The sequence below is a fragment of the Hyaena hyaena genome, unplaced genomic scaffold (genome assembly GCF_003009895.1).
Source record: "Hyaena hyaena isolate Hyena2069 unplaced genomic scaffold, ASM300989v1 scaffold_1418, whole genome shotgun sequence".
Taxonomy (NCBI): Eukaryota; Metazoa; Chordata; class Mammalia; order Carnivora; family Hyaenidae; genus Hyaena; species Hyaena hyaena.
The window spans coordinates 172,023-191,529 of record NW_024082057.1 but is presented as its reverse complement, the minus strand read 5'-3'; the positions used below and the strand labels follow the sequence as shown (position 1 = coordinate 191,529).

The 19,507-nt window shown below is 66.2% G+C and overlaps 1 protein-coding gene across 6 annotated transcripts in view; it reads right to left on the bottom strand.

Annotated features, from left to right (window-relative positions):
- LSP1 (lymphocyte specific protein 1) overlaps positions 1 to 19,507 on the bottom strand; it is a 36,073-nt gene that overhangs the window by 500 nt on the left and 16,066 nt on the right. For 3 of the 6 annotated variants that reach the window (XM_039223705.1, XM_039223706.1, XM_039223709.1), the window contains exons 2-10: positions 10,612 to 10,746; positions 8,524 to 8,691; positions 6,598 to 6,793; positions 6,159 to 6,251; positions 5,855 to 5,898; positions 5,607 to 5,688; positions 4,144 to 4,278; positions 3,739 to 3,816; positions 3,489 to 3,594 (exon numbers count right to left, since the gene is read on the bottom strand). In XM_039223705.1, coding sequence (XP_039079636.1) covers positions 3,502 to 3,594; positions 3,739 to 3,816; positions 4,144 to 4,278; positions 5,607 to 5,688; positions 5,855 to 5,898; positions 6,159 to 6,251; positions 6,598 to 6,793; positions 8,524 to 8,691; positions 10,612 to 10,746 — 1,024 coding nt within the window. In that variant the 3' untranslated portion in view covers positions 3,489 to 3,501. Of the gene's footprint in view, positions 1 to 2,680; positions 2,772 to 3,488; positions 3,595 to 3,738; positions 3,817 to 4,143; positions 4,279 to 5,606; positions 5,689 to 5,854; positions 5,899 to 6,158; positions 6,252 to 6,597; positions 6,794 to 8,523; positions 8,692 to 10,611; positions 10,747 to 19,507 lie in introns of those variants that run through there. The other 3 variants (XM_039223707.1, XM_039223710.1, XM_039223708.1) reach the window with 3 other exon arrangements.

Below are 19,507 nucleotides of genomic sequence, written 5' to 3'. Positions count from 1 at the left end.
CCCCCCATGCCTCCAACCCTGCCTCCAGCACCCCCTCCCCCGGAACCCCTCGCAAGCTGGCTCCCCGACACTGGGCCCCCGGCCACAGGCCTACTTGGGGTTCACGGAGAAGGGAGCTGTGCCGTCTCTCGCCGGCTGCGCAGCCCCAGAGCTCCCGCGGCCCCTGGGGTCCTAGGCCCCCAGAAGCAGGCACAGCCGGGCGCGGACCCCGGGCCGACCCCTGGGGCCCCTCCGCAGGCAGACCGGCTCCTTCCTGACAGGGCCGGCCCCCACAGGGCGGCAGCTCTGGGCCTCCTTCCTCCCACAAACCGGCTGGCCTCTGGCTTGGCCCAGACGCCATTTGTCAACGTCCTTTCGAGCACGTGGCGCCCAGAAACCGGGGCGGGCGGCTTGGCCACGACCACCCCAGCCAGGATGTCTGCGGGAATATCCCATTTAGCGTAGCTCAGCGAAAATTGCTCCCACCTCCCGGCCAATCGACCTCTGATGATGCAGCCTCAGCTTTCCTGAGCCCCTGGCCGCCGCCCTCACCGCTGGCTCACACTGGACGAGCCTGTGGTCAGACCGGCGACGCCGTGGCGCCCCTCACGCGTCTGCGGGCAGGCGCTCTTCCTGCCCTGGCGGGCGGCCGGCCCGGCACGCGCCTCCCCCTTGGAGGCCGCCCGCGGGTCTCACGGCCTAGGCCGTGCCCCCGGACGGCGCCCTCGTCCATCACCCACCAAGTCACCCAGGCGTCTGTGGGCTCCTCTCTAAACCGGCTGCAGGCGGAGCCGCCCCACAGAGCTGCTGATGCAAGCAGACTGGCTAGGGATGCACCTGGCGGGTGCCGGGGGTCGGGAAGCAGAGCTTCTGATGGTCAGGGTCAGGCCGTGACCCCTCTGGGCCTCAGGCGCTCCTCCGTTACCACGCAGTTGGTGGGGGCCGGGGGGCGCACTGGCGGTGACGCCTGCCCTGACGGCTGTACCTCTCCACCCCAGGGCGCACCAATGCTCATTGTGGCCGGCCTGTGCCCCCAGGGGCCCTCGGGACCCCCGCCGCCCCTGCTGCCCAAGCCAGGCAAGGACAACCTTCGTCTGCAGAAACTTCTGAGGAAGGCCGCCCGGAAGAAGATGACCAGGGGCGGGTCCCCCGTGCCCCTGGGGGCTTTCCGCACCTCCCTGTCCCCCGTGAGTGAAGCCAGCCACGACCAAGAGCCCACGGTCCTGCGCCCCACAGGGGGCCCTCGTCCCACAGAGGGCCCGCGCTCCGTGCCCTCCCTGTCCCGCTCCCCCCACCCCTCCGTCATCCAGCACGTGGCATCGCCTCTGCAGAAGCCCACGTTCCCCTTCCCCTTCACCCAGCGCCGGAGCCTGGCTGCTCACTTTAAGGCCACGGGCCTCCAGCTCACCACCCTGGCCCTAGACCCCACCTGGTCCCCCGGTGGCTTCACGCAGGCCTCGGCCCCCAAAGCAGGGGCCACCCACGTCAGCCAGGTACACATCCGGCTCGTGCCGTCCCCACAGGCCAGGACCCCAGAGCCCCGCCAGACGGTCCTAGATGGGGGGCCTGGCGGGCGGGACCAGGACACAGCCCCGTGCCCTCCTGGGGCCCAGCCCCCGGTCCCCATGGCGCACATCCACCCACTGCCCATTGAGGCCCAGGCTGCCAGTCATGGCCCTGAGGCACCTCCTGTGTCCCAGCCGTCCCCTGGCCCCGAGGCCTCCATGCCCAGAGAGGCCAGCACCCGGCTTGTAGTGCCCATAGCCCCCACCTACCGCTCGCCAGGACCCTTGCCTAACAGGCAGACCCCAGCTGAGCATGCAGAGGAGCCCCCTGTGGCTGGCCCTGATGCTGAGGCTGATCTGGTCCCCAGTCCCCAGGGGGCCTCGTCCCCGGGCCCGCTGTCAGGCCCACACCCGTGTCCTGTCCCCAGAGTTGCACCCAAGCCCCAGCTCAGCGGCTGGACGCGCCTGAAGAAGCAGCTGATGGAGGAGGCAGAAGCGTCCCCACTCCCGGGGCGTGAGCAGAGCCCAGAGCAAGGGGAGCAAGGGGCAACAGCACCCCCCGTCCCGCTGCCCCGGCCCCCCGCCTCCCGGGCCTCCAGGATGTGGGACGCGGTGCTGTATCGCATGTCCGTGGCCAAGTCCCCAGGCAGCCCGGCCGGGCCCAGGGATGGGGCTTGTACCCTGGCCGGCCTGAACCGCTTGCCCTTCCTGTGCAGGCCGAGGTTCAACGCCCGGAAGCTGCAGGAGGCCGCGGCCCGGCCCCCTCCCACGGCCCCCTCCGTCCTGGACCTAAACCCCAAGCCCAAGAACTTCAACCGGACGGCGGCCGGCTGGAGGCTCCAGTGACTGGTCAGGGTGGCCCCAGGGCCCAGGACCGTGGTGTGGACAGAAGAGGGGGGCCAGCTGGGGAGCCACGGCCACTGCAGAGGGCACTGGGGCTGGACGGACGCCGGGCAGCGGGCGGTGCAGGGCGGGCAGGCGGCAGCAGGAAGGACGGGGGAGGGGCGCGGCGGGGCAGGTGGGGTCGAGGAGGGGGCCGGTTCCCGTAGAGCGGACTGGGGCAGAGAAGGGGTGGAATGTATATGGGGGCTAACAGGGCAAAACTGTGCGCAAGAAGGAAGGCACAAGCCTGTGATGCGGCAGCTGGTAGATGAGTCGGCCTTGCACGGCGGGGCCCACAGCTCGGGACTCGGGGCGAGGAGGTGCAGGGGGGCGCCCGGGTTTCTCAACGGGGGCAGGCAGGAAGGGCGTGGAGGATTCTGGGGCTGGGCTCTGCGGGGCCCCTGCCTCTCGGGGAAGATGGGGGACAGACTTATTTTGCTGTGAGTCGTCGGTGGGCAGCAGTGGCTGCATCGGTGGTTTGACCCTGGTTCCGGACACATGCAGGGGGCAGGGGGGACCCCAGGCTCTCCTTTTGTTTCCCACCTCTGATTCCCTCGCCTGGGGGGCAAGGCATGAGGGGCGCTCACTGGTGGGAGACAGGGGCAGGGCCCAGCTCCTCAGTCCCCGGGGCAGGGGAGGCAGCAGAGGGGACCCCAGGCCTCATGCAGCTTTGGGGGCCCCAGTCAGCAGTCCCACTGACTCAGGGCAGGGGCCAGGGCTCTGACGGGGTCAGCAGCAATGAGAGAGGGACACAGAGGTGCCTAGGACTCAGCAGGGGAAGAGGTAGCCAGGAGACGGCCAGCTGTGTCACCCAGGGCATAACAGGTGCTGTAAATGGAGCCTGAGACCCAGGCCACTAATAAACTACGTCTAACCACAGCAGTGGACCACATTTCTTCACCAGGTTATGGGCAGGGTGGTGGACACCAGACGGGTCCCCAGCTGGGGTAGGAGAGGGAGCCAAGCGCGGTTCCGGCCAGCTCCAAGGCCGGGCACCCAGGGTCCCCACAGGCCGCCCTTGCAGCTGTAACAAAGCAGGCCCTGCCCACGACACCACACTTCCAGAGGGGCACCTTCCACACACATGACGACATCACACTCGGGCCGCTGCCCTGGACTCACCAAGAAGGGCAGCCTAGGGCACCGGGCCCTCGTCCACAAGCACCTTCTCGTACTTCCCATGTCCAGTGGCCACAAACTTGTACCTCTTTCCAGATGGGGTGCTCTGCTGGGAGACCAAGAGCAAAGCTGAGAGCAGCAGGAGGGAGGTGGTGCCACCTCTGGGAAGCCCTCCCAGGTACACTGAGGATGGCCCCTCTTTGCTTTCAACTGCTGGATCTTCCCTCCCTCACCAGCCACATTTAGACCCTACCTTAGTTGTCGATGATGTCTTGGAGCCTCCTTTTTGCTCCCAGAGGCTTTTCTTGCTCATGTCTCCAGCTACAATATCCTGCGGGCAGAGGAAGGACGTGTCACAGGTGTAGACCCCTGACTGGGGCACTGGAAGCCCTGGTCCTCTCTCTCCTGTCCAGCCTAGTGCAGCTGAGGCCTAGGCGTACCCTCCCACTTCCTGTACTAGAGCCCAAGAGAGGGGGTAAGAAAGGGCAGGTACCACCTACCTGCTGGGCCACCCAGTCTCCCCACTCTGGGGGCCAGCCTGCTGAGCACTGCCCCAGCCCCAAAATATCCCAGCGCTCTGTCTATCCACACTTCAGCCTGGATGCTCTCATACTTGCCTTACCAAGGGGACCCCACATCACTCTGGGATGGATGTTACCTTGCAAGAAGGGCCCTTGGCAGTGGATTGAGCCTGCACCTCTCCTGTCTCCCACCGGCTCTTGGTGCTCGCCACAGCCATGCTGGGCAGCTCAATGGAGGGCTGGCGGGTTAGCTTGGGGGTCCGGCCAGCAGTCTGCAGAGGAGAAAGAGCCCAGGACCACATTAGAGAGCAACATGGGACATGTCAGAGAGGCCAGTGTGAGAGTCTCCAATGTATGACTTCCTCTGTATCTTTGTATTTCCTGGGAGTGCCTTCCCAGTGAGGGGCTAGAGCAGGGCACTCTGAAAAAATTGCATCTTCTCCCATTTGGTGTACTTGTGAAACTCCTTCTTGATCTGAGGAGCACAAGTGATATGGGAGGGTAAGAGACAGAGGTGGTGCTATCAGGCTGCTCATAACATAGGGCTGGATGGAGGGGTGTGTTAGAGAGAGGGGGATTGGTAGGATAGAAGGGTGTACATTTGAATGAGTGGTGGTTGGATGGAGGGGTGTTCGTTAAGTGGAGGAGTGTTGTTTGTATGGAAAGACATTCGTTGGATGGTATGGTCTTGGTTAAATGGAGGGGTATGGTTGAATGCAGGGTATTGGTTGGATGAAGGGTATTGGTTGAATGGAGGGTATTGGTTGGATGAAAGGTGTTGGTTGAATGGAGGGTATTGGTTGGATGAAAGGTGTTGGTTGAATGGAGGGTATTGGTTGGATGAAGGGTATTGGTTGAATGGAGGGTATTGGTTGGATGAAAGGTATTGGTTGAATGGAGGGTATTGGTTGGATGAAGGGTATTGGTTGAATGGAGGGTATTGGTTGGATGGAGGGTATTGGTTGGATGGAGGGTGTTGGTTGGATGGAAGGGGTGTTGGTTGGATGGAGGGTGTTGGCTGGATGGAGGGGTGTTGGTTGGATGGAGGGTGTTGGCTGGATGGAGGGGTGTTGGTTGGATGGAGGGTGTTGGCTGGATGGAGGGGTGTTGGCTGGATGGAGGGTATTGGTTGGATGGAGGGTGTTGGTTGGATGGAGGGTGTTGGTTGGATGAAGGGTGTTGGCTGGATGGAGGGGTGTTGGCTGGATGGAGGGTGTTGGCTGGATGGAGGGGTGCTGGCTGGATGGAGGGGTGTTGGCTGGATGGAGGGTGTTGGTTGGATGGAGGGTGTTGGTTGGATGGAGGGTGTTGGCTGGATGGAGGGGTGTTGGTTGGATGGAGGGTGTTGGCTGGATGGAGGGGTGTTGGTTGGATGGAGGGTGTTGGCTGGATGGAGGGGTGTTGGCTGGATGGAGGGTGTTGGCTGGATGGAGGGGTGTTGGTTGGATGGAGGGTGTTGGCTGGATGGAGGGGTGTTGGCTGGATGGAGGGTGTTGGTTGGATGGAGGGTGTTGGTTGGATGGAAGGGTATGGTTGGGATGGGACAATGGGTGTGTGAATAGGGGAGGGCCGCAGCAGAAGAAGGGAGGCCTAAGCATACCTCAATGGCCTGTGTGTACTGCTCCAGTCGCTCATCAATCTTGGAAATGGGCAGGGCTGGCTGGGACTTCTTCACACTGTTACTGGAGGGTAGGAGAAGGGTCATGCCCCATGCCCTCTAACTTGGCCTCTACACCCCACCGCAACCCCTACCAGAGCTCCCTGAGGCCTCTGCATCTCTGGTCCCTGGACCCTCTCTTCAACCCCTCGGGGAACCCCAAGTCCTAGTCTGGAAAGCAGAAGGTTCACCTCTTCCTGATGGAGCGGTTCAGGGACTCGGTTCTGTCGATGAGCTGTGGAAGGCAAGCGGAGACGTGAGCCCTTAGCCAGATGCCCCCTCCCCATCGCCCCAGTGGCTCCCATCCACCAAATCGAGCCATCCACGGACTTGTTTCTCAGGGATGTGCTGAGTGCCAGGCTGTGGGGAACAGCAGAGAAAGAGCAGGATGTGACCCTATTTCTGGAGCTGATATGTGGCTGCCTCTCTGGGGCTGTCATGGTGTTGTGATTCTGGGAAAGAGGAAAAGGCAGCAGGCTCCGGGGCTTGACCTACTTTGGTGCTGGGGCTCAGGGGAGGGGAGTCCTGTTCGGAAGCACCCTCCAAGACCAGGGGGCTGGGTGTCCTGGGCTGCTGGCATTTCTGGTGCTAGAAATAGAACATCAGAGGTTATATGACGAGCACCCCCTTTGCACCCCTGCTGCCCCATTTGGGACTTGTTGGAGCAAACGTCTTCCCCTCCCTGGGCCTCAGGCCCTTTCCAGCCCCGACATGCTCTGGTTCTCCAATTCTCCGCAGTGGGGGCTCGTGAGTCCAGAGGAGTCACTTGATCCCAGGGTCACCAGGCCCCTCCTCCCTCCGGGAATGAGGGTGTCACAGAATCTGGGGGTGAGGGTGCATCTCCCTCGAGGGCAGCCCGCCGAGCAGGCAGTCAGCAGACAGACCCAGCCCAGGGCGTGGAGTCCGTCCAGGCCCCGAGGGGAGCCACCATCACCTGTTCACCTGCCTCTTCCGTTCCTGCCGGCCCCAGGCCGTCCTGGACGGTCCCCTCTGGGCTCTTGGGCTCCGTCGCCTCCGTTCCTGGCTCCTCCTGGGGCTCTGAGCTGCGGCTCAGATGCAACTCCTCCAGGCCGACTCTGGCTGGACTCTGCTCACCACCATCCTGGTCCCCACAGGCAGGCTGTTGGGGCCTGGGCGGGGGGCGGGGGGGGGGGGAGAGGGACACAATCCCAATGAAAGTCTTTCAATTGCCTGGGTTGAGTCCCTCCCGGTTTCCAAACCTCAGTTTCTCCATCCAAAAGATGGGAGCAGTCAGACCAGTTGAGTGCCAAGGAATCCTGGGACCCCAGCCTCATTGGGGAAATGGGTCCAAGGACCTTAGAACCAGCCCTCCCTCCCTGGGGCCCCTGTACCACCAGTGCCCGCTGCCTCAGCCCCCTCTCGCCTCACACTCGGGGGCTAGACTCAGTCTCCAGACTGTGCGGACGGGCCCCAGCCCTGGGCCATGCTTGTCTGTGTCCACCCTGCGGGCCTCGTTCCCTGCCTGGTCCCGCCTGCTCCAGGCCAGACGCAGGTGGGCCTGAGGAAGAAGGGTTTCGCACGGGAGCGAGACAGGATCTGCGGGTGGTTTGGGGGCTGATCGGCTAGAGCACAAGGCAAGGGCGAGGTCACAGCTAGGAGGGCACCAGCCCTGAGGAGAGGGGCTGTCTGCACGGGCCGTGCCTGCCAGCAGCCAGCAGGGCTCTGCGTTTGAGCGAGACTGAAGGCCGTAAGATGGGAAATTCTTGCATTTTCCATGATTTCATGCCACTTGGTGTTGGTGCCAGCCCTGACCCAGACCCGCTGCCCGAGGTGGGTCAGCGCAAGCCGGCGGCGGGCACACAGAGGGCCCATTCAGCTGCCGTGGTCCCAGGGCCGGGCAGGTGTGGGGCGGAGGGGGTTGCTGCTTGTGAACAAAGCAGGAGGGTTCAAGAGAAGAGCCAAAGTGCCCCCTGCTGTTGGGAACGGCTGTGGCCTGGGGCCGGCCCGAAAGGGGAGGCAGCCGGCAGGGCTGCGGCCACCCGACACCAGTGCACAGGCCATCTTTGCAGACCCCAGACCCACCTCGGAAGTGCAGAGTGTGCCCTGACTCTCAGAGGCAGATGGGGGAAATGAGGCGTGCAGAAGCCCTAGTGACCAGGGGTGGCCAGGACCAGGGCCCGAGCCGGGCAGCTGGCTCCTGGGGTGCGATTATCTGCTGGTAGCGTGCTTGGGAAGCTGGAGGGGTCCTAGCCAGACACGGAGACTACTGGGGGGCCCCAAAGGGCTGTAAGGTGGGATCCCTGTGGCTCGAAGCTCCTGAGTGGGGCTTGGACATTGCCCACCGTGGGGGGACCTCGAGCACGCCGGCAGAGTGCCTCGGACCCCAGAACTGGGGTGGTGGTGAAGCTCCCGGAGCAGCCCCCCATCCCCGGCCCCCCCGCCCTGTTCAGACCAGCAAACACGTCTGCACATCTGGAAAGCTTGTCCCTCCAGGCCGACTCACAGGCCCACACATCTGGAAATACCTGCTCCCCTCCGTGGGAATGGAGATGAGCCAGCCCCGAGGGAGGAAGGGGCGGGCGGGCAGCAGGGGCGCAGAGCCTCCATTACGTAAGTGGGCTGCAGATGTGTGCTGATGTGGCAACACCCTGGCCGGGCCGCAGCTGGTCTGGATGGGGCCCAGGGGCCCTGGGGAGCCCAGGAATGAGATTTCCTCCCCACCCCTCCCCGCAGCCCCTCGGCCCGCCGCCCCGCCGCCGTCTAGCTCTCTTCCTCCCTCCCCCTGCTCCCAGCCCCGGGACATTTTGCGGGGCTAGTGGCCTTTGCTCAGGCACAGGCTGGGGGCTTGGAGAGAGCCCCTGGCCGGCAACCCTGCCTCCAGGCTTTGACCCCCACTTGCCTGTCCTCCCCTTGCTGCCCCTCCAGACTCTCACTCCGAGGGGGCGCCCCGCAATCGGACATCTCCCCGGCCGCCCAGTGCTGCCGCTGCTGCTCAGGCTTCTGGGACCAGTCGCCGAAACCCTCATCCTCGTCCAGTTCAGGGGCCTCCGAGGGCTTCCTGCTGAGACTGAAAGAGCAGCATTGGGTGCTCAGAGCCGGGCCAGGCCATGAGGGGCGGGGGACACACCACACACACTGGCCACGTCTCCTCCCTTCCTCAGACCCTGGGGTCCAGGGACAGGAGACCCTGTCTGCCAGAGGCAGCACCCCATGGCTGGGCTGAGCCTCCCCATTGTCCGAGAGTCCCTGAGGGCAAGACTGTGTCTCCACCATAGTCAGGAGCTGCCCGAGGTCAACTTTGTGTCTCGCCCTATTAAGCCAGGGCCCCCCAGTAACAGGGCCATATCTCCCTCCTGAGACTAAGGTTCCCAGAGAGCTAGGCAGTGCTTCTCCCATCAGTCTAGGACCTGCTAAGACCTGAGCTATGCCTCTCTTATCAGTCTAGGCCTCCCCAGGAGCTGGGCTGTGCCTCCTCCATCAGTCTGGGACCTCCTGAGAGCTGGGCTGTGTGTCCTCCATCAGTCTAGCATCAGTCTAGAGTCCCTTGAGGGCTAGGCTATGCCTCCCCCATCAGTCTAGGGTTCCCTAAGAGCTGGACTGTGCCTCCCCCATCAGTCTAGGGTTCCCTAAGAGCTGGGCTATGCCTCCTCCATCAGTCTAGGGTTCCCTAAGAGCTGGGCTGTGCCTCCTCCATCAATCTAGGACTTCTTGAGGGCTGGGCTATGCCTCCCCCATCAGTCTAGGGTCCCTTGAGAGCTGGACTGTGCCTCCCCCATCAGTCCAGGGTCCCTTGAGAGCTGGATTATGCCTTCCCCATCAGTCCAGGGTTCCCTAAGAGCTGGGCTATGCCTCCTCCATCAGTCTAGGGTTCCCTAAGAGCTGGACTGTGCCTCCCCCATCAGTCTAGGGTTCCCTAAGAGCTGGGCTATGCCTCTTCCATCAATCTAGGACTTCTTGAGGGCTGGGCTATGCCTCCCCCATCAGTCTAGGGTCCCTTGAGAGCTGGACTGTGCCTCCTCCATCAGTCCAGGGTTCTCTAAGAGCTGGACTGTGCCTCCCCCATCAGTCTAGGGTTCCCTAAGAGCTGAGTTATGCCTCCCCCATCAGTCTAGGATCTCTTGAGAGCTGGGCTGTACCTCCCCACTCAGTCTAGGGCTACTGAGAGCTGAACTATGCCTCTTCCATCAGTCAAAGGCTCCCTAAGAGCTGGGCTGTGTCTCCCCCACCCCTCTAGGGTCCCCTGACTGCTGGGCTGTGCCTCCCTTGTCACTCTGAGGTCCCCGTGTATGGGTGACGTGTCTGCCTCTGGCCCCTCAGCTGAGCCTCCAGGGCTCTGGTGACTGCTCCCTCTGCGGGCAGCAGGGTGGGCTCCTGTACCCCGTCCCCCCAGGGCGGGACTGCGATCTGGTGCTGGTGGGCTCCCCGAGTGCCCCCAGCCCCTGCTATCTAGACCGAGGACCTGGCCTGAGGGGCCATGACCGCTGCAGCACCCCACCCCGCCCAGAGCTGCTGACTCGGAGAAAATGGAACAAAACAGGGGCGGGAGGAAGGGGGGCATTATTGTAAAAACAGCCCAGCCCGGCCGCGGAGGCCTCCTGGGCCCAGGGAGGAAACGAGCCGGCCTGCGGCCCGCCAAGTTGGACGTGGCCTCCATGAGTCACCGGCAGCAGGGAACTTGGGCGGGGGGCTCCGGGGCCAGGGCCATGCAGCTGGGGTCAGTGTCGGTCCAAGCAGGGGCCAGCCTGAATCAGCGCTCTGGGAGCCTGGCTGGGAGGGGTGGCCGCACGTGAGTCCATCCGGCTGGCCGGCCAGCGGGCTCCATCGGCGCCTAGGGCTTCGGGGACCCTCACCCCAAGCCGTCTCCGCACTCCTGCTGAGCTCCTGCTCACTCCCCCTCCGGGGGCCCTAGCCCAGGGCCTGGCCACCAGCATCCCCTCTGCCCGGAGGAGGGAAGCGAGGCCAGGCGGACTGGTAGGGGGCGGCTTACAGGCTCTCCTGCTCCGGCAGCTCGGGGGACTCGCCGCCGTCCGCGTCCTGGGTCCGGAGCTCCTTGTCCCTCGCCCGGCGGCGCCGCTCCCGGGCGGCCTCCTCCTCATCCTCCACGTCCCACTGAGTGGTGAGCCTGGGTGACACGGAGAGCCAGTCAGCCTCAGCCTGCACCCCGCTGCTCCTGCCCTCCCAGCAGGGCTGAGACGCTGCGTCCCCTCCGGCAGCCAGGCCCCCCTTGACCTCATCAGATCTGGGACACAGGCGGGCATGGGAAGGGGTTACTGCAGGTACCAGATGCCGGTGCCACGTTTCCTTACTGGGATCTGCTTTGCCGATCAGGGGCAGACCCCGCCAGGCAGCCACCTCCCTGTCCGACCACCCCAGCTGGGGTGTGCCCTCCAGCCTCCCCAAGCGCCCCCAGAAGAGGCTGCCTCCAGCTGCAACCTAATCTCTCCAGGCTGGCTCACAGACGAGGACCCGAGGCCACCCCAGAGCCCATCTCTGAGACCTTCCTCCCTCAGTGCGTGCTTCTCGGGGTCCCTCACTGAGGGTTACCCAAGGTCAGCCTAGAGCAGGGGTTCACAGCCTGGTCCCCCGGGCCCTGGCCCAGCAGATCTCACACTGTTGGTATCCGGTGGGGGGGAGGGGGCAGGTACCCTGGGCCTGGGTTGCCAACATGGTCCTGCCTCCACCCACCCCCAGCCCCAGTTCTGCTGGACCCAGAGAGGGGAGCCCCAGCCTCTGCCTTTGGAGGGCTCACTGCCCCAACCTGGGGTCTCTCTCCATTCCCGCTGCTGCCCGCCGCCTGACCCCACAGCCCGCTCCTTCTGGGCCTCCGTCCCTTGGCCCGGACGGCCAGCTCCACGGTCTCAGCAGCCCTGCCAGCCATGATCTAATCTCTCCCAGGCCTTCCCAGAGCCTCCCAGACAAAGGCCAGGCCCTCCGCAGCCCCGGCTCTGGGCCCACTCCCCCCGCTGCGGCCACCTGGGAATCCAGACCTGCTCAGCCCCCAGCACCCCTGTCTGGTCTGCCCGCGCTCGGTCATCAGAAGTGCCTTGGGTTCTCACCTCCAGGGGCCCAGGGAGCCCTTCCTTCCCCACACCTGCTCCCATCCTGCCCCGGGCCCTGGGCCATGTTATCTGGGGGGGTAGAGCCCCAGGGGCCAGGGGCCTTCTCCCCCTTCCAAATGGAGGGTGGGAGCTCCACGCGGGGTCCCTGGTTGTGGCGTGGAGAGCGCCTTCTCGTGGGCAGACCCTGGGGGCGCCCCAGGATGGATTCCTGGCCATTCCCGATGAGATGGGCCATCTTGTCCCCCTCGCTGCCATGTGCAAGCTGCACAGACTTATGCGCGTGTTGGGCCGAGGGCTGGTGTGTGGGTGTCGGTGCTCGGGCTCAGCTGGGTGTGTGCGGGAGGCAGATTTGGGTTCGAGTCCTGAACCGAGCCCCAGGCCCTCCTCAGTCCTGATCTCGGGAGCCCCCGCGGGGGCCTCCCTTGCACAGGGCCGCGGTTCCTGCTCCCCAGCCCCGTCCACGGAGATCTGAGTGTACGGCCTGCAAGGTGTCTGTCACCCACGCACAGACATGAGCAGACCCTCTGGGGCCCACCCGCCCGGCGGTGTGTCCAGGCCACAAGGGCCCCACGCAGGCCCACGCTCAGCAGAGCCCCGCACACGAACACACGATTCACAGCCCGGGCCCCTTGCACGCGCAGGTGCACACGAGGCAGTAGTGCACGTGCATGCACACACGTTCTACAAGAGCTCGACACCCACCCTCCATCCACGGTTCCAAACACCCACAGCACGCGTCCGTGCACACGCATGGATGTCCATTGGCCTACGCCGACTCACAAGTTGGGATAAGGTGGGGGCCCAAATGGCAGGTCCAGTCCCCCCGGCACCCTGTTTTCTGCTGTCCTTGCCATCGCCCCGACAGTGGCCCTGGAGGGAGCCCAAGGCGGGTTTCTTGTGAGCCGGCCCCTCCGAGGGCCCCCGTTTGCGACCTGCCATCCGCATGCGCAGGAGCCTGCGGGGCAGACAAGGGCTACGGGGTAGGGGTCTCCTGCTGTCTCTCCAAAGCCCTGGGCCGGGAGCCCCAGCAGCCCCAAGGACAAGGGGCCCTCCCCCTCGCCTCCCCCCCTCCCACCAGCCCCAGGATGTGAGTAATGCGGCCCCTCTGGCCCCTCCCGTGACCTCACCCCTCACTGTTCCACAGCTGGGCTCCGTTCTGGGAACTGAGAGGGGGCGGCTCTCCTGGGGTGGGGTGGGGGCCTCTGGCCTGGGAAAGGCGCCCCCCTTCCCCGGCCAGCAGCCCAGACCCCTTGGCAGGCTCCACGGAGCTGTCAGGACACCGGCGATGGCCGCCCCGCCCGTGGCCCCTGGCTCAGCCCGCGTGCAGCTGCAAGGGATTTGGTGTTCCTCAGCAAACGCAATTAGGCTGTTTCCTGTGTCTGCTCTGGCTCTGTGCAGCCCAGGGTTCAGCCCCAGGGGCCGCCGAGTGGGGCTCTGCACCCCCAGCCTCAGGCTCCACCGCGGGGCCTCGCCCCTGCCCAGGAGCACCAGTGTGCGCAGTCCCCAGCGGGCCCGGGCCGCCTCACGGCTCCCCATTCTGAGTGGGGGGTCCCCAACTTCAGGGGCTGCCCCTGCTGACCATGTCCACTGCCTACCATCCCTAATTCAGGGCACCGACCCCCCCACTGCTCCCTCTGCAGCCCCCCCAGACCTCCTCCAGGCTCCCATGATATGATCCTGAGCCGGCCTGGGCCTCCCGGCTGCCGCCACCCCCTTCCTCCCCTGCATGTATGGGTTTGGTCCCAGCTTGACTCTGCCCCCTGCAGGCGGCTTGTGGACCACCCAACCCGTCTCTGGTGCCTAAAGGTCGTGGGGGAGCTTGGGCGCCGGGCTTGGGGGCAAGGGCCAAAAAGGAGGACAGCCAGGCAGCGCCAGGCCTGTGGCAGGAGAACTCTTCCTTTAGGCCTGCGGGGACCCTCTCGGCCACAGGTGTCCTGGAAACGGCCAGCGGAAGCTGCCGGAGAGGGGGCAGGACTGGTCAGCCCCACCGCAGACCACCGCCAAGTCTCTGGTCCCCTCCATGCCCCGCCTCCCCGGGGTCTCCTACACTGTCGACCGGGGTGGACACTTGCATGGCGACTGGTCCCTCAAGTCACCGTCCAGCCTGTGAGCGAAGGGACAGTGGAGGGGAGCCAGCCCAGGGAGAGGCGTCTCAGCGTTAGCGTCGGGGGCAGCAGGACAGCAAGAATCCCCAACTCCCAGAGAGCAGCCCCCAAGGGCAGAGGTCAGGGCCCCAGCGGGGAGCTCAGGGGAGGGCAGCCCCACACCCCACAACTCTGAGGGTGCCCCTTGCTGGTTATGCAAGGCAGGGGCCTGCCCCAGGCGGTGCGGGGAGGGGTCTGCGGGTGTGGCACTGCCAGGGCTCCGGCTGCCACTCATCCTTGCCGGGAGTCAGGTGGGGTGCGGCGGGGGAGGGGGTGAGCGGGGAGCACAAAGGCAGCCCCAAACGGGCAGGTGGGCGGTGGGTGGGGAGGCGGGAGGGGCACGTTGCTGCCCGGGGCCAGGGGTGTGCTCACAGAGCTGCAGCTGCTGGGAACCAGGCCCCCCCACACCCCGCCCGACGGCCCTGGCACGTGTCCAGCCCGCCCTCCCGGCCGTGCTCCCTCTGGCAGCACCTTTCCGGGCGTGTCTGCGCCCTGCTGGGCTTCCTCAAAGTCACTGCTCCAGGTAGACACCCCCTCCCCCCCGCCGTCCCCGGCCCTGGCAAGCTCAGTCCTGCTGCCCAAGGGAGCCCAGGAGATGACCTTGAACTTGGGTCTGAAAGATGGTGGGGCTCCTGGGTGGCTCAGCCGGTTAAGTGTCCGACTTCGGCTCAGGTCATGATCTCACTGTTCGTGGGTTTGAGCCCCGCGTCGGGCTCTGTGCTGACAGCTCAGAGACTGGAGCCTGTTTCAGATTCTGTGTCTCCCCCCCTCTCTCTGCCCCTCCCCTACTCACGCTGTCTCTCTCTCAGAAATAAATAAAACATTGAAAGTAAGAAAGAGAGAAAGAGAGAAAGAGAGAAAGAGAGAAAGAGAGAAAGAGAGAAAGAGGGAAGGAGGGAAGGAAGGAAGGAAGGAAGGAAGGAAGGAAGGAAGGAAGGAAGGAAGGAAGGAAGTACCGGGGTTTGTGGGCCAGGAAGACGGGACAAGAGCAAAGGCAAGTGCTCAGGGAGGGCAGCTCTGGGCAGGTGGACGGGACAGTCCTGAGCCCCCTGGGAGGCAGGCCTGGGAGGCCCTGTGCTCAGCATTCTGGAAGAAGCCCCAGGTGGACATGGAGGAGGGGAGATGCACTTAGACGGAGGGAGGGCGACTGGCCGGGAAGGGACGCAGCCTCATGGCTCCGGGGCATCTGTCTGACCCGCACCGGTGGGGGGGGCGGCTTGCGGGGGGCGGGGAGGCCCCAAGCTGAGCTGGGGGGAGCGGCGCAGGGTGCGTGGGGACTCCCGGGGAGACAGGAGGGGCCATAGGTGAGGAAGGACCCAGCTGACCCGGGGAGAGGAGCCAGGCCAGCTGGGGCTGAGTTCACTCAGGCAGCCCGAGGACAGCAGTGGGGCACCCGGCTCTGAGGTGAGCAGGGAGCAGACAGGCTTGGGGCACAGGCAAAGGCCTGGGGCCCCAAGCCCTTAGGCCTCCTTCCTGTCTACCTCCCTTCTCCCCCTCCTCCCCCTTCCCCTCTGCCTCCTCTCCTCCTCATCCTCCCCCTCCTCCTTCCTCTTCTCCTCCCCCCAAGGCTGGCGCCTCACCCAGCCCCCCCTCCCCGCCCCCGTGCAGTTCAACCCCTCCTGACCCTCTCCTTTGTGGCCGCTCCCAGAAGGGGCAACATTAGCAGGGCAGGGCCCAGGGGCCTGGGGTGCTGTTAGGACCCAGGGCAGAGCAGCTAGGGACTCTGGGGGCCCCAGGAGGTTCTGGGCAGGGAGGGGCTCAGTGGAAGGCAGCACGGGGGGGGGGGGGCGCTGTTGACCTCCCCCGGGTGATGCGGATGATGAAGGCTGAGTGGAGGGGACCACACGGCCAGTCGCCCCAGGTGGAGGGGCTGGGGCCAGGGCAGGGCTGTGGCTTTGGTCTCTCTAACCCCCTTCCCAGGGTGAGACCCCAGGCCCACCCTCAGCTCTCCAGCTGTACAAAGGGGAGCAGCAGCATGTGAACCGAGACCCCTCCCCAGGCCGCCCCAGCTCCTGCTTCCCCTTGGCTGGCACCGTTGGCAGACCCGCCCCCCCCAAAGCAAGCTGGGGCTTGCTGGCCCCAGGCCCCCTTGCTGGCAGGCCTGTGACCACCCCCACACTACCTCCCTCTTGGGCCTGGGGGCAGGTCACATCTAAGAAGTCTCCCCAGGGGAGGGGACATCGACCTGCCCAAAGCTGGCCACCCCCACTACCACAGAGAGGACGGCACCCCTGAAAGACACAGGCTGGGGCCCCGGACTGAGGGGAGGGGAGGGACGGAGGCCCCGAGAGGCCAGGCCCCTGGGCTGGGGGCGATGGTCCGGGAGCCCAAGCTGGCCGGAGGAGGCTGGCCCTGCCCCCCTTGCCCCGGGCCCCAGGCCAGGGCATCCTGAGTGGCCCCCGAGAGGAGGGGCCAGGGCCCTGCCGCACCTGGGACCTCAGCTCCTTCCCAGCTGGAGGGGAGAGGGGGCTGTGGGCTCTCTGAACCCTGCCCGGGGGGAAAGGCCAGAGCAACTTGTCTGCTGGGATCTTGACATCCACATCAGCCCCTACCCCTAGCCGGGACCGCCTTCTGCCTGGGCGTCCCCTTCTCGCAGCCGAGCCGGCACCTCCTTGACCAGAGTCCTCTCCGCAGGGCCCTCGCTGGGCCTCTTTGTCCAACACCCCCTCATCTTCCCACAGTGGGGTGGCACTTGGGGGCCTCTCGTCTGGGGAAGGCCCCTAGCTGCCCCACAGAGCCCCCAAAGCCAAGGAATCCTCTTTCTGCCCATCTTCCCTGGCCAGGCCCCAGGGCAGACCAGGGAGGGTCGCCTCTGCCCTGGCCCTCAGGTCACCAGGGACCCCTTAGGAGCACCAGCTCCAGGCCCTGCTCAGCCTGGGATGCCCCCACCTCGGGCCTCAAAATGCCACCTGGTTCTCACCCCACTGAGGGGAGACAGCCTCCCCAGTTTACAGCCGAAGAGTGGAGCTGAGAGGTCACCCCCTGGGAAGAAGAGGCAACAGACCACAGCCACTGCCACCACCGTCCTCGACCTCCCTCCCTGGGCCGGGTGGTCACTCCGCCTCGATGACGGCCCGGCATCTGCGTCCTTCTCCAGAACCTCCGGGCCAGCGCGGGCTTGTGCCCCAGGGTGGCCTGTCACCCCAGTCCTCCCCGCCCCCTTCCCCCACCCCTGTCCCGCCAGGCACCAGAGGCCCGCAGACAGTGAGGTCCCTGCACCTATGGGCCTTAGAACCTCCGAGAAGGCCAGCGCTTGACCCAAGGTGGGGCTCAGGGACCACAGGCAAGGGCCCCTCCTCCGAGCCATCAGGGACTAGCTGGCAGGAAGTCCTCTCAGGGCAGAGTCCCCTGTACCCACGCCCGGCCCGGAAGGACAGGGGGCATGGTGGGCAGAGGCCCCTTGGAGAGCAAGGGGCAGCCCTCCTTTCTGCTCCCATCCCCCCCAGTCCAGATGTGGAGCCCGCGCCCCTCCCGAGTGACCCCTGTCCCAGCGCACCCCACTCAGGTGCCCCTCGGGGAGAAGCGGTGTGGGGAGAGCGTCAGCTCCTGTGGGTTCACCTCCTCCCAAACCCGCTCCCACGCCTGAGGCCAGGCCGCCCTCCTGGGCCCCGCGTCGCCAGCCGCCATTGGCGAGGACCGAGCGGCCCGAGCGGCCGGGGCGGACGGGCCCCTCCCTCAATAGCCCTGTGCGGTGCCCGCCCGCGGCTTCCTGCCGCAGCCTTCGGCCCAGACCACGGATGCCGGTCAGGGCGACCCAGCCCAGGGCAGCCCGTCCCACCACCGGTCCCCAGGGCGTCGGGCCAGTTGGGTGGACCCTCAGCATCTGCCCAAATGGCCCGACGGGAAGATGGCTGCCCTGGGAGTCCCTGCGGCACAGGTGCCCACTTGCGGGCCGATGGCCCCAGCTCCAGGGAGAGGGAGTCTGCGGCCCCCAGCCTGGCTCCGCAGAGCACCGCCCGGGGGCCTGCAAGCCCTTCCATCCCCGGTTTCCCTTGGTTCCCAGAGTCTGGGTCAGGGACCGTCCACTTCTGCCCCACAGTGGGGTCCAGAACCAAGCTTGATGTCCCTCTGGGTGGCCGTCACCTCCCTCTTGCTGGGCCCTACCTCCTGTGACGCGCTCCACGGTCGGCCTCCGTGCCCCGCACCTCGACTCTTCCACACATCTGTCCCCATCTGCTCTGCCTGGCCGGCGCCTCTGGGCCCGGGGTCGGAGGTCAAGGCCTCCCCTCTTCCCGGCCCGCCCTGCCTGCGGGATGCTGGCATGGCTGTGACCCGCACCAGCCCTGGGCTCGCCCTTCTTCCCTCTGGCCAGCGCACTGCGCTCGCCGCGACTCTGCTCTCCGAGTCACTGACCACAGCGCTGTCGGGTCCGGGCCAAGTGTCCTGGGACGCCCGGGCACCCCCGCCCCCGCCCCGAGCACCGCGAGGGCCGGCCTCCGGCCCGTGCACAGCCTGACCGCACGGCCCCCACAGCTGCTGGCAGCCCCCGCCTCACCTCCAGTCCCGGCCCGGCTCCTCCTGCCGCTGGACGGCCCTGCAGGGCAGCAGTCGCTCCCGGGCCGGGCTGGGGCTGCCTGGCACAGGGCTTGCAGCGCTCACGAGGCCGGGCTTTGGCACGTTCCGTGACACGCGACTGGTGGCTGGCGCCGGCTGAGCCTCTGCCACCCCTCTCCCCTTCCCCCTGCCTGGTGGTACCTGGGTCTTCCCCACACCCCGAGGGCTCCGCGCCTGGCCCTGCCCCGTCAGTGCCCAGATGGCTGTCATCCCGGGGTCTCAGAGCCTGGCTGCTCCCCTCCCCAGACGGGAGCCACAGCCTGGCATCCAGCGGCTGCCCATCGGCTCCCGGCTCTGCCCTCCCCAGAGAGCCCTGGGCCCCCAAGTGCACGGAGCAGCCTGACCCTCTGTCTGACACCGCCAGGGCCATTTCTGCCCCCAGAGACCCAGTGCCCTGCCTGCCGCCCAGCCCTCCTCCCAGGTGGCTGAGGAGCCTGGGGCTGGGCAGCCTGGGGACACGGCGGGGGGGGGGGTGGCAGAAGAGGAGCGCCCTTAACCCCGCAGACCCCTGCTGCCTGTCCAGACGGCCTCAAACCCTGCACGAGCCTCAGCCTCCTTTTCCACACAGATGGGTGCGCGGGGCCAGCACGGGACGGCTGCTGACTGAGTCGGTGGGACCCACAGGGGTCTCCGTCCCCGAGGGCGCTGCGGGGGGCTGGGGGCCGTCACAGGAGGGGGACGGAGGCTGACGCGTGTGGCATCTGACCTGGGGCTGCAACCTCACGGGTCCGCAGCTGGGGCAGGACACCGGGGGGTGGAGAGCGCATCGCCCCCCCGCAGCCCCGGTCCTCTCCCGCCCCCTCTCTCGGCCTCACCGGCCTTCCCACCTAACTGTCTCGCCCCTTCCGGCCCCCCCACCTCCCCGGTGACCCAGGAGCAGACACCAGACTTGCCGCCCCAGACCTGCCCCCGCACCTGCTGCCCTGGGCCTCCTGCCCTCTGCTGCTTCATGAGGACAGCGCGGGATGGACAGCTTGGGAGGGGACAGCGCGGGAGGGGACAGCGTGAAAGGGACAGTGTGGGGGGGACAGTGTGGGAGGGGACAGCATGGGAGGGGACGGAGCGGGAGGGGACAGCGTGAAAGGGACAGTGTGGGGGGGACAGTGTGGGAGGGGATGGCATGGGG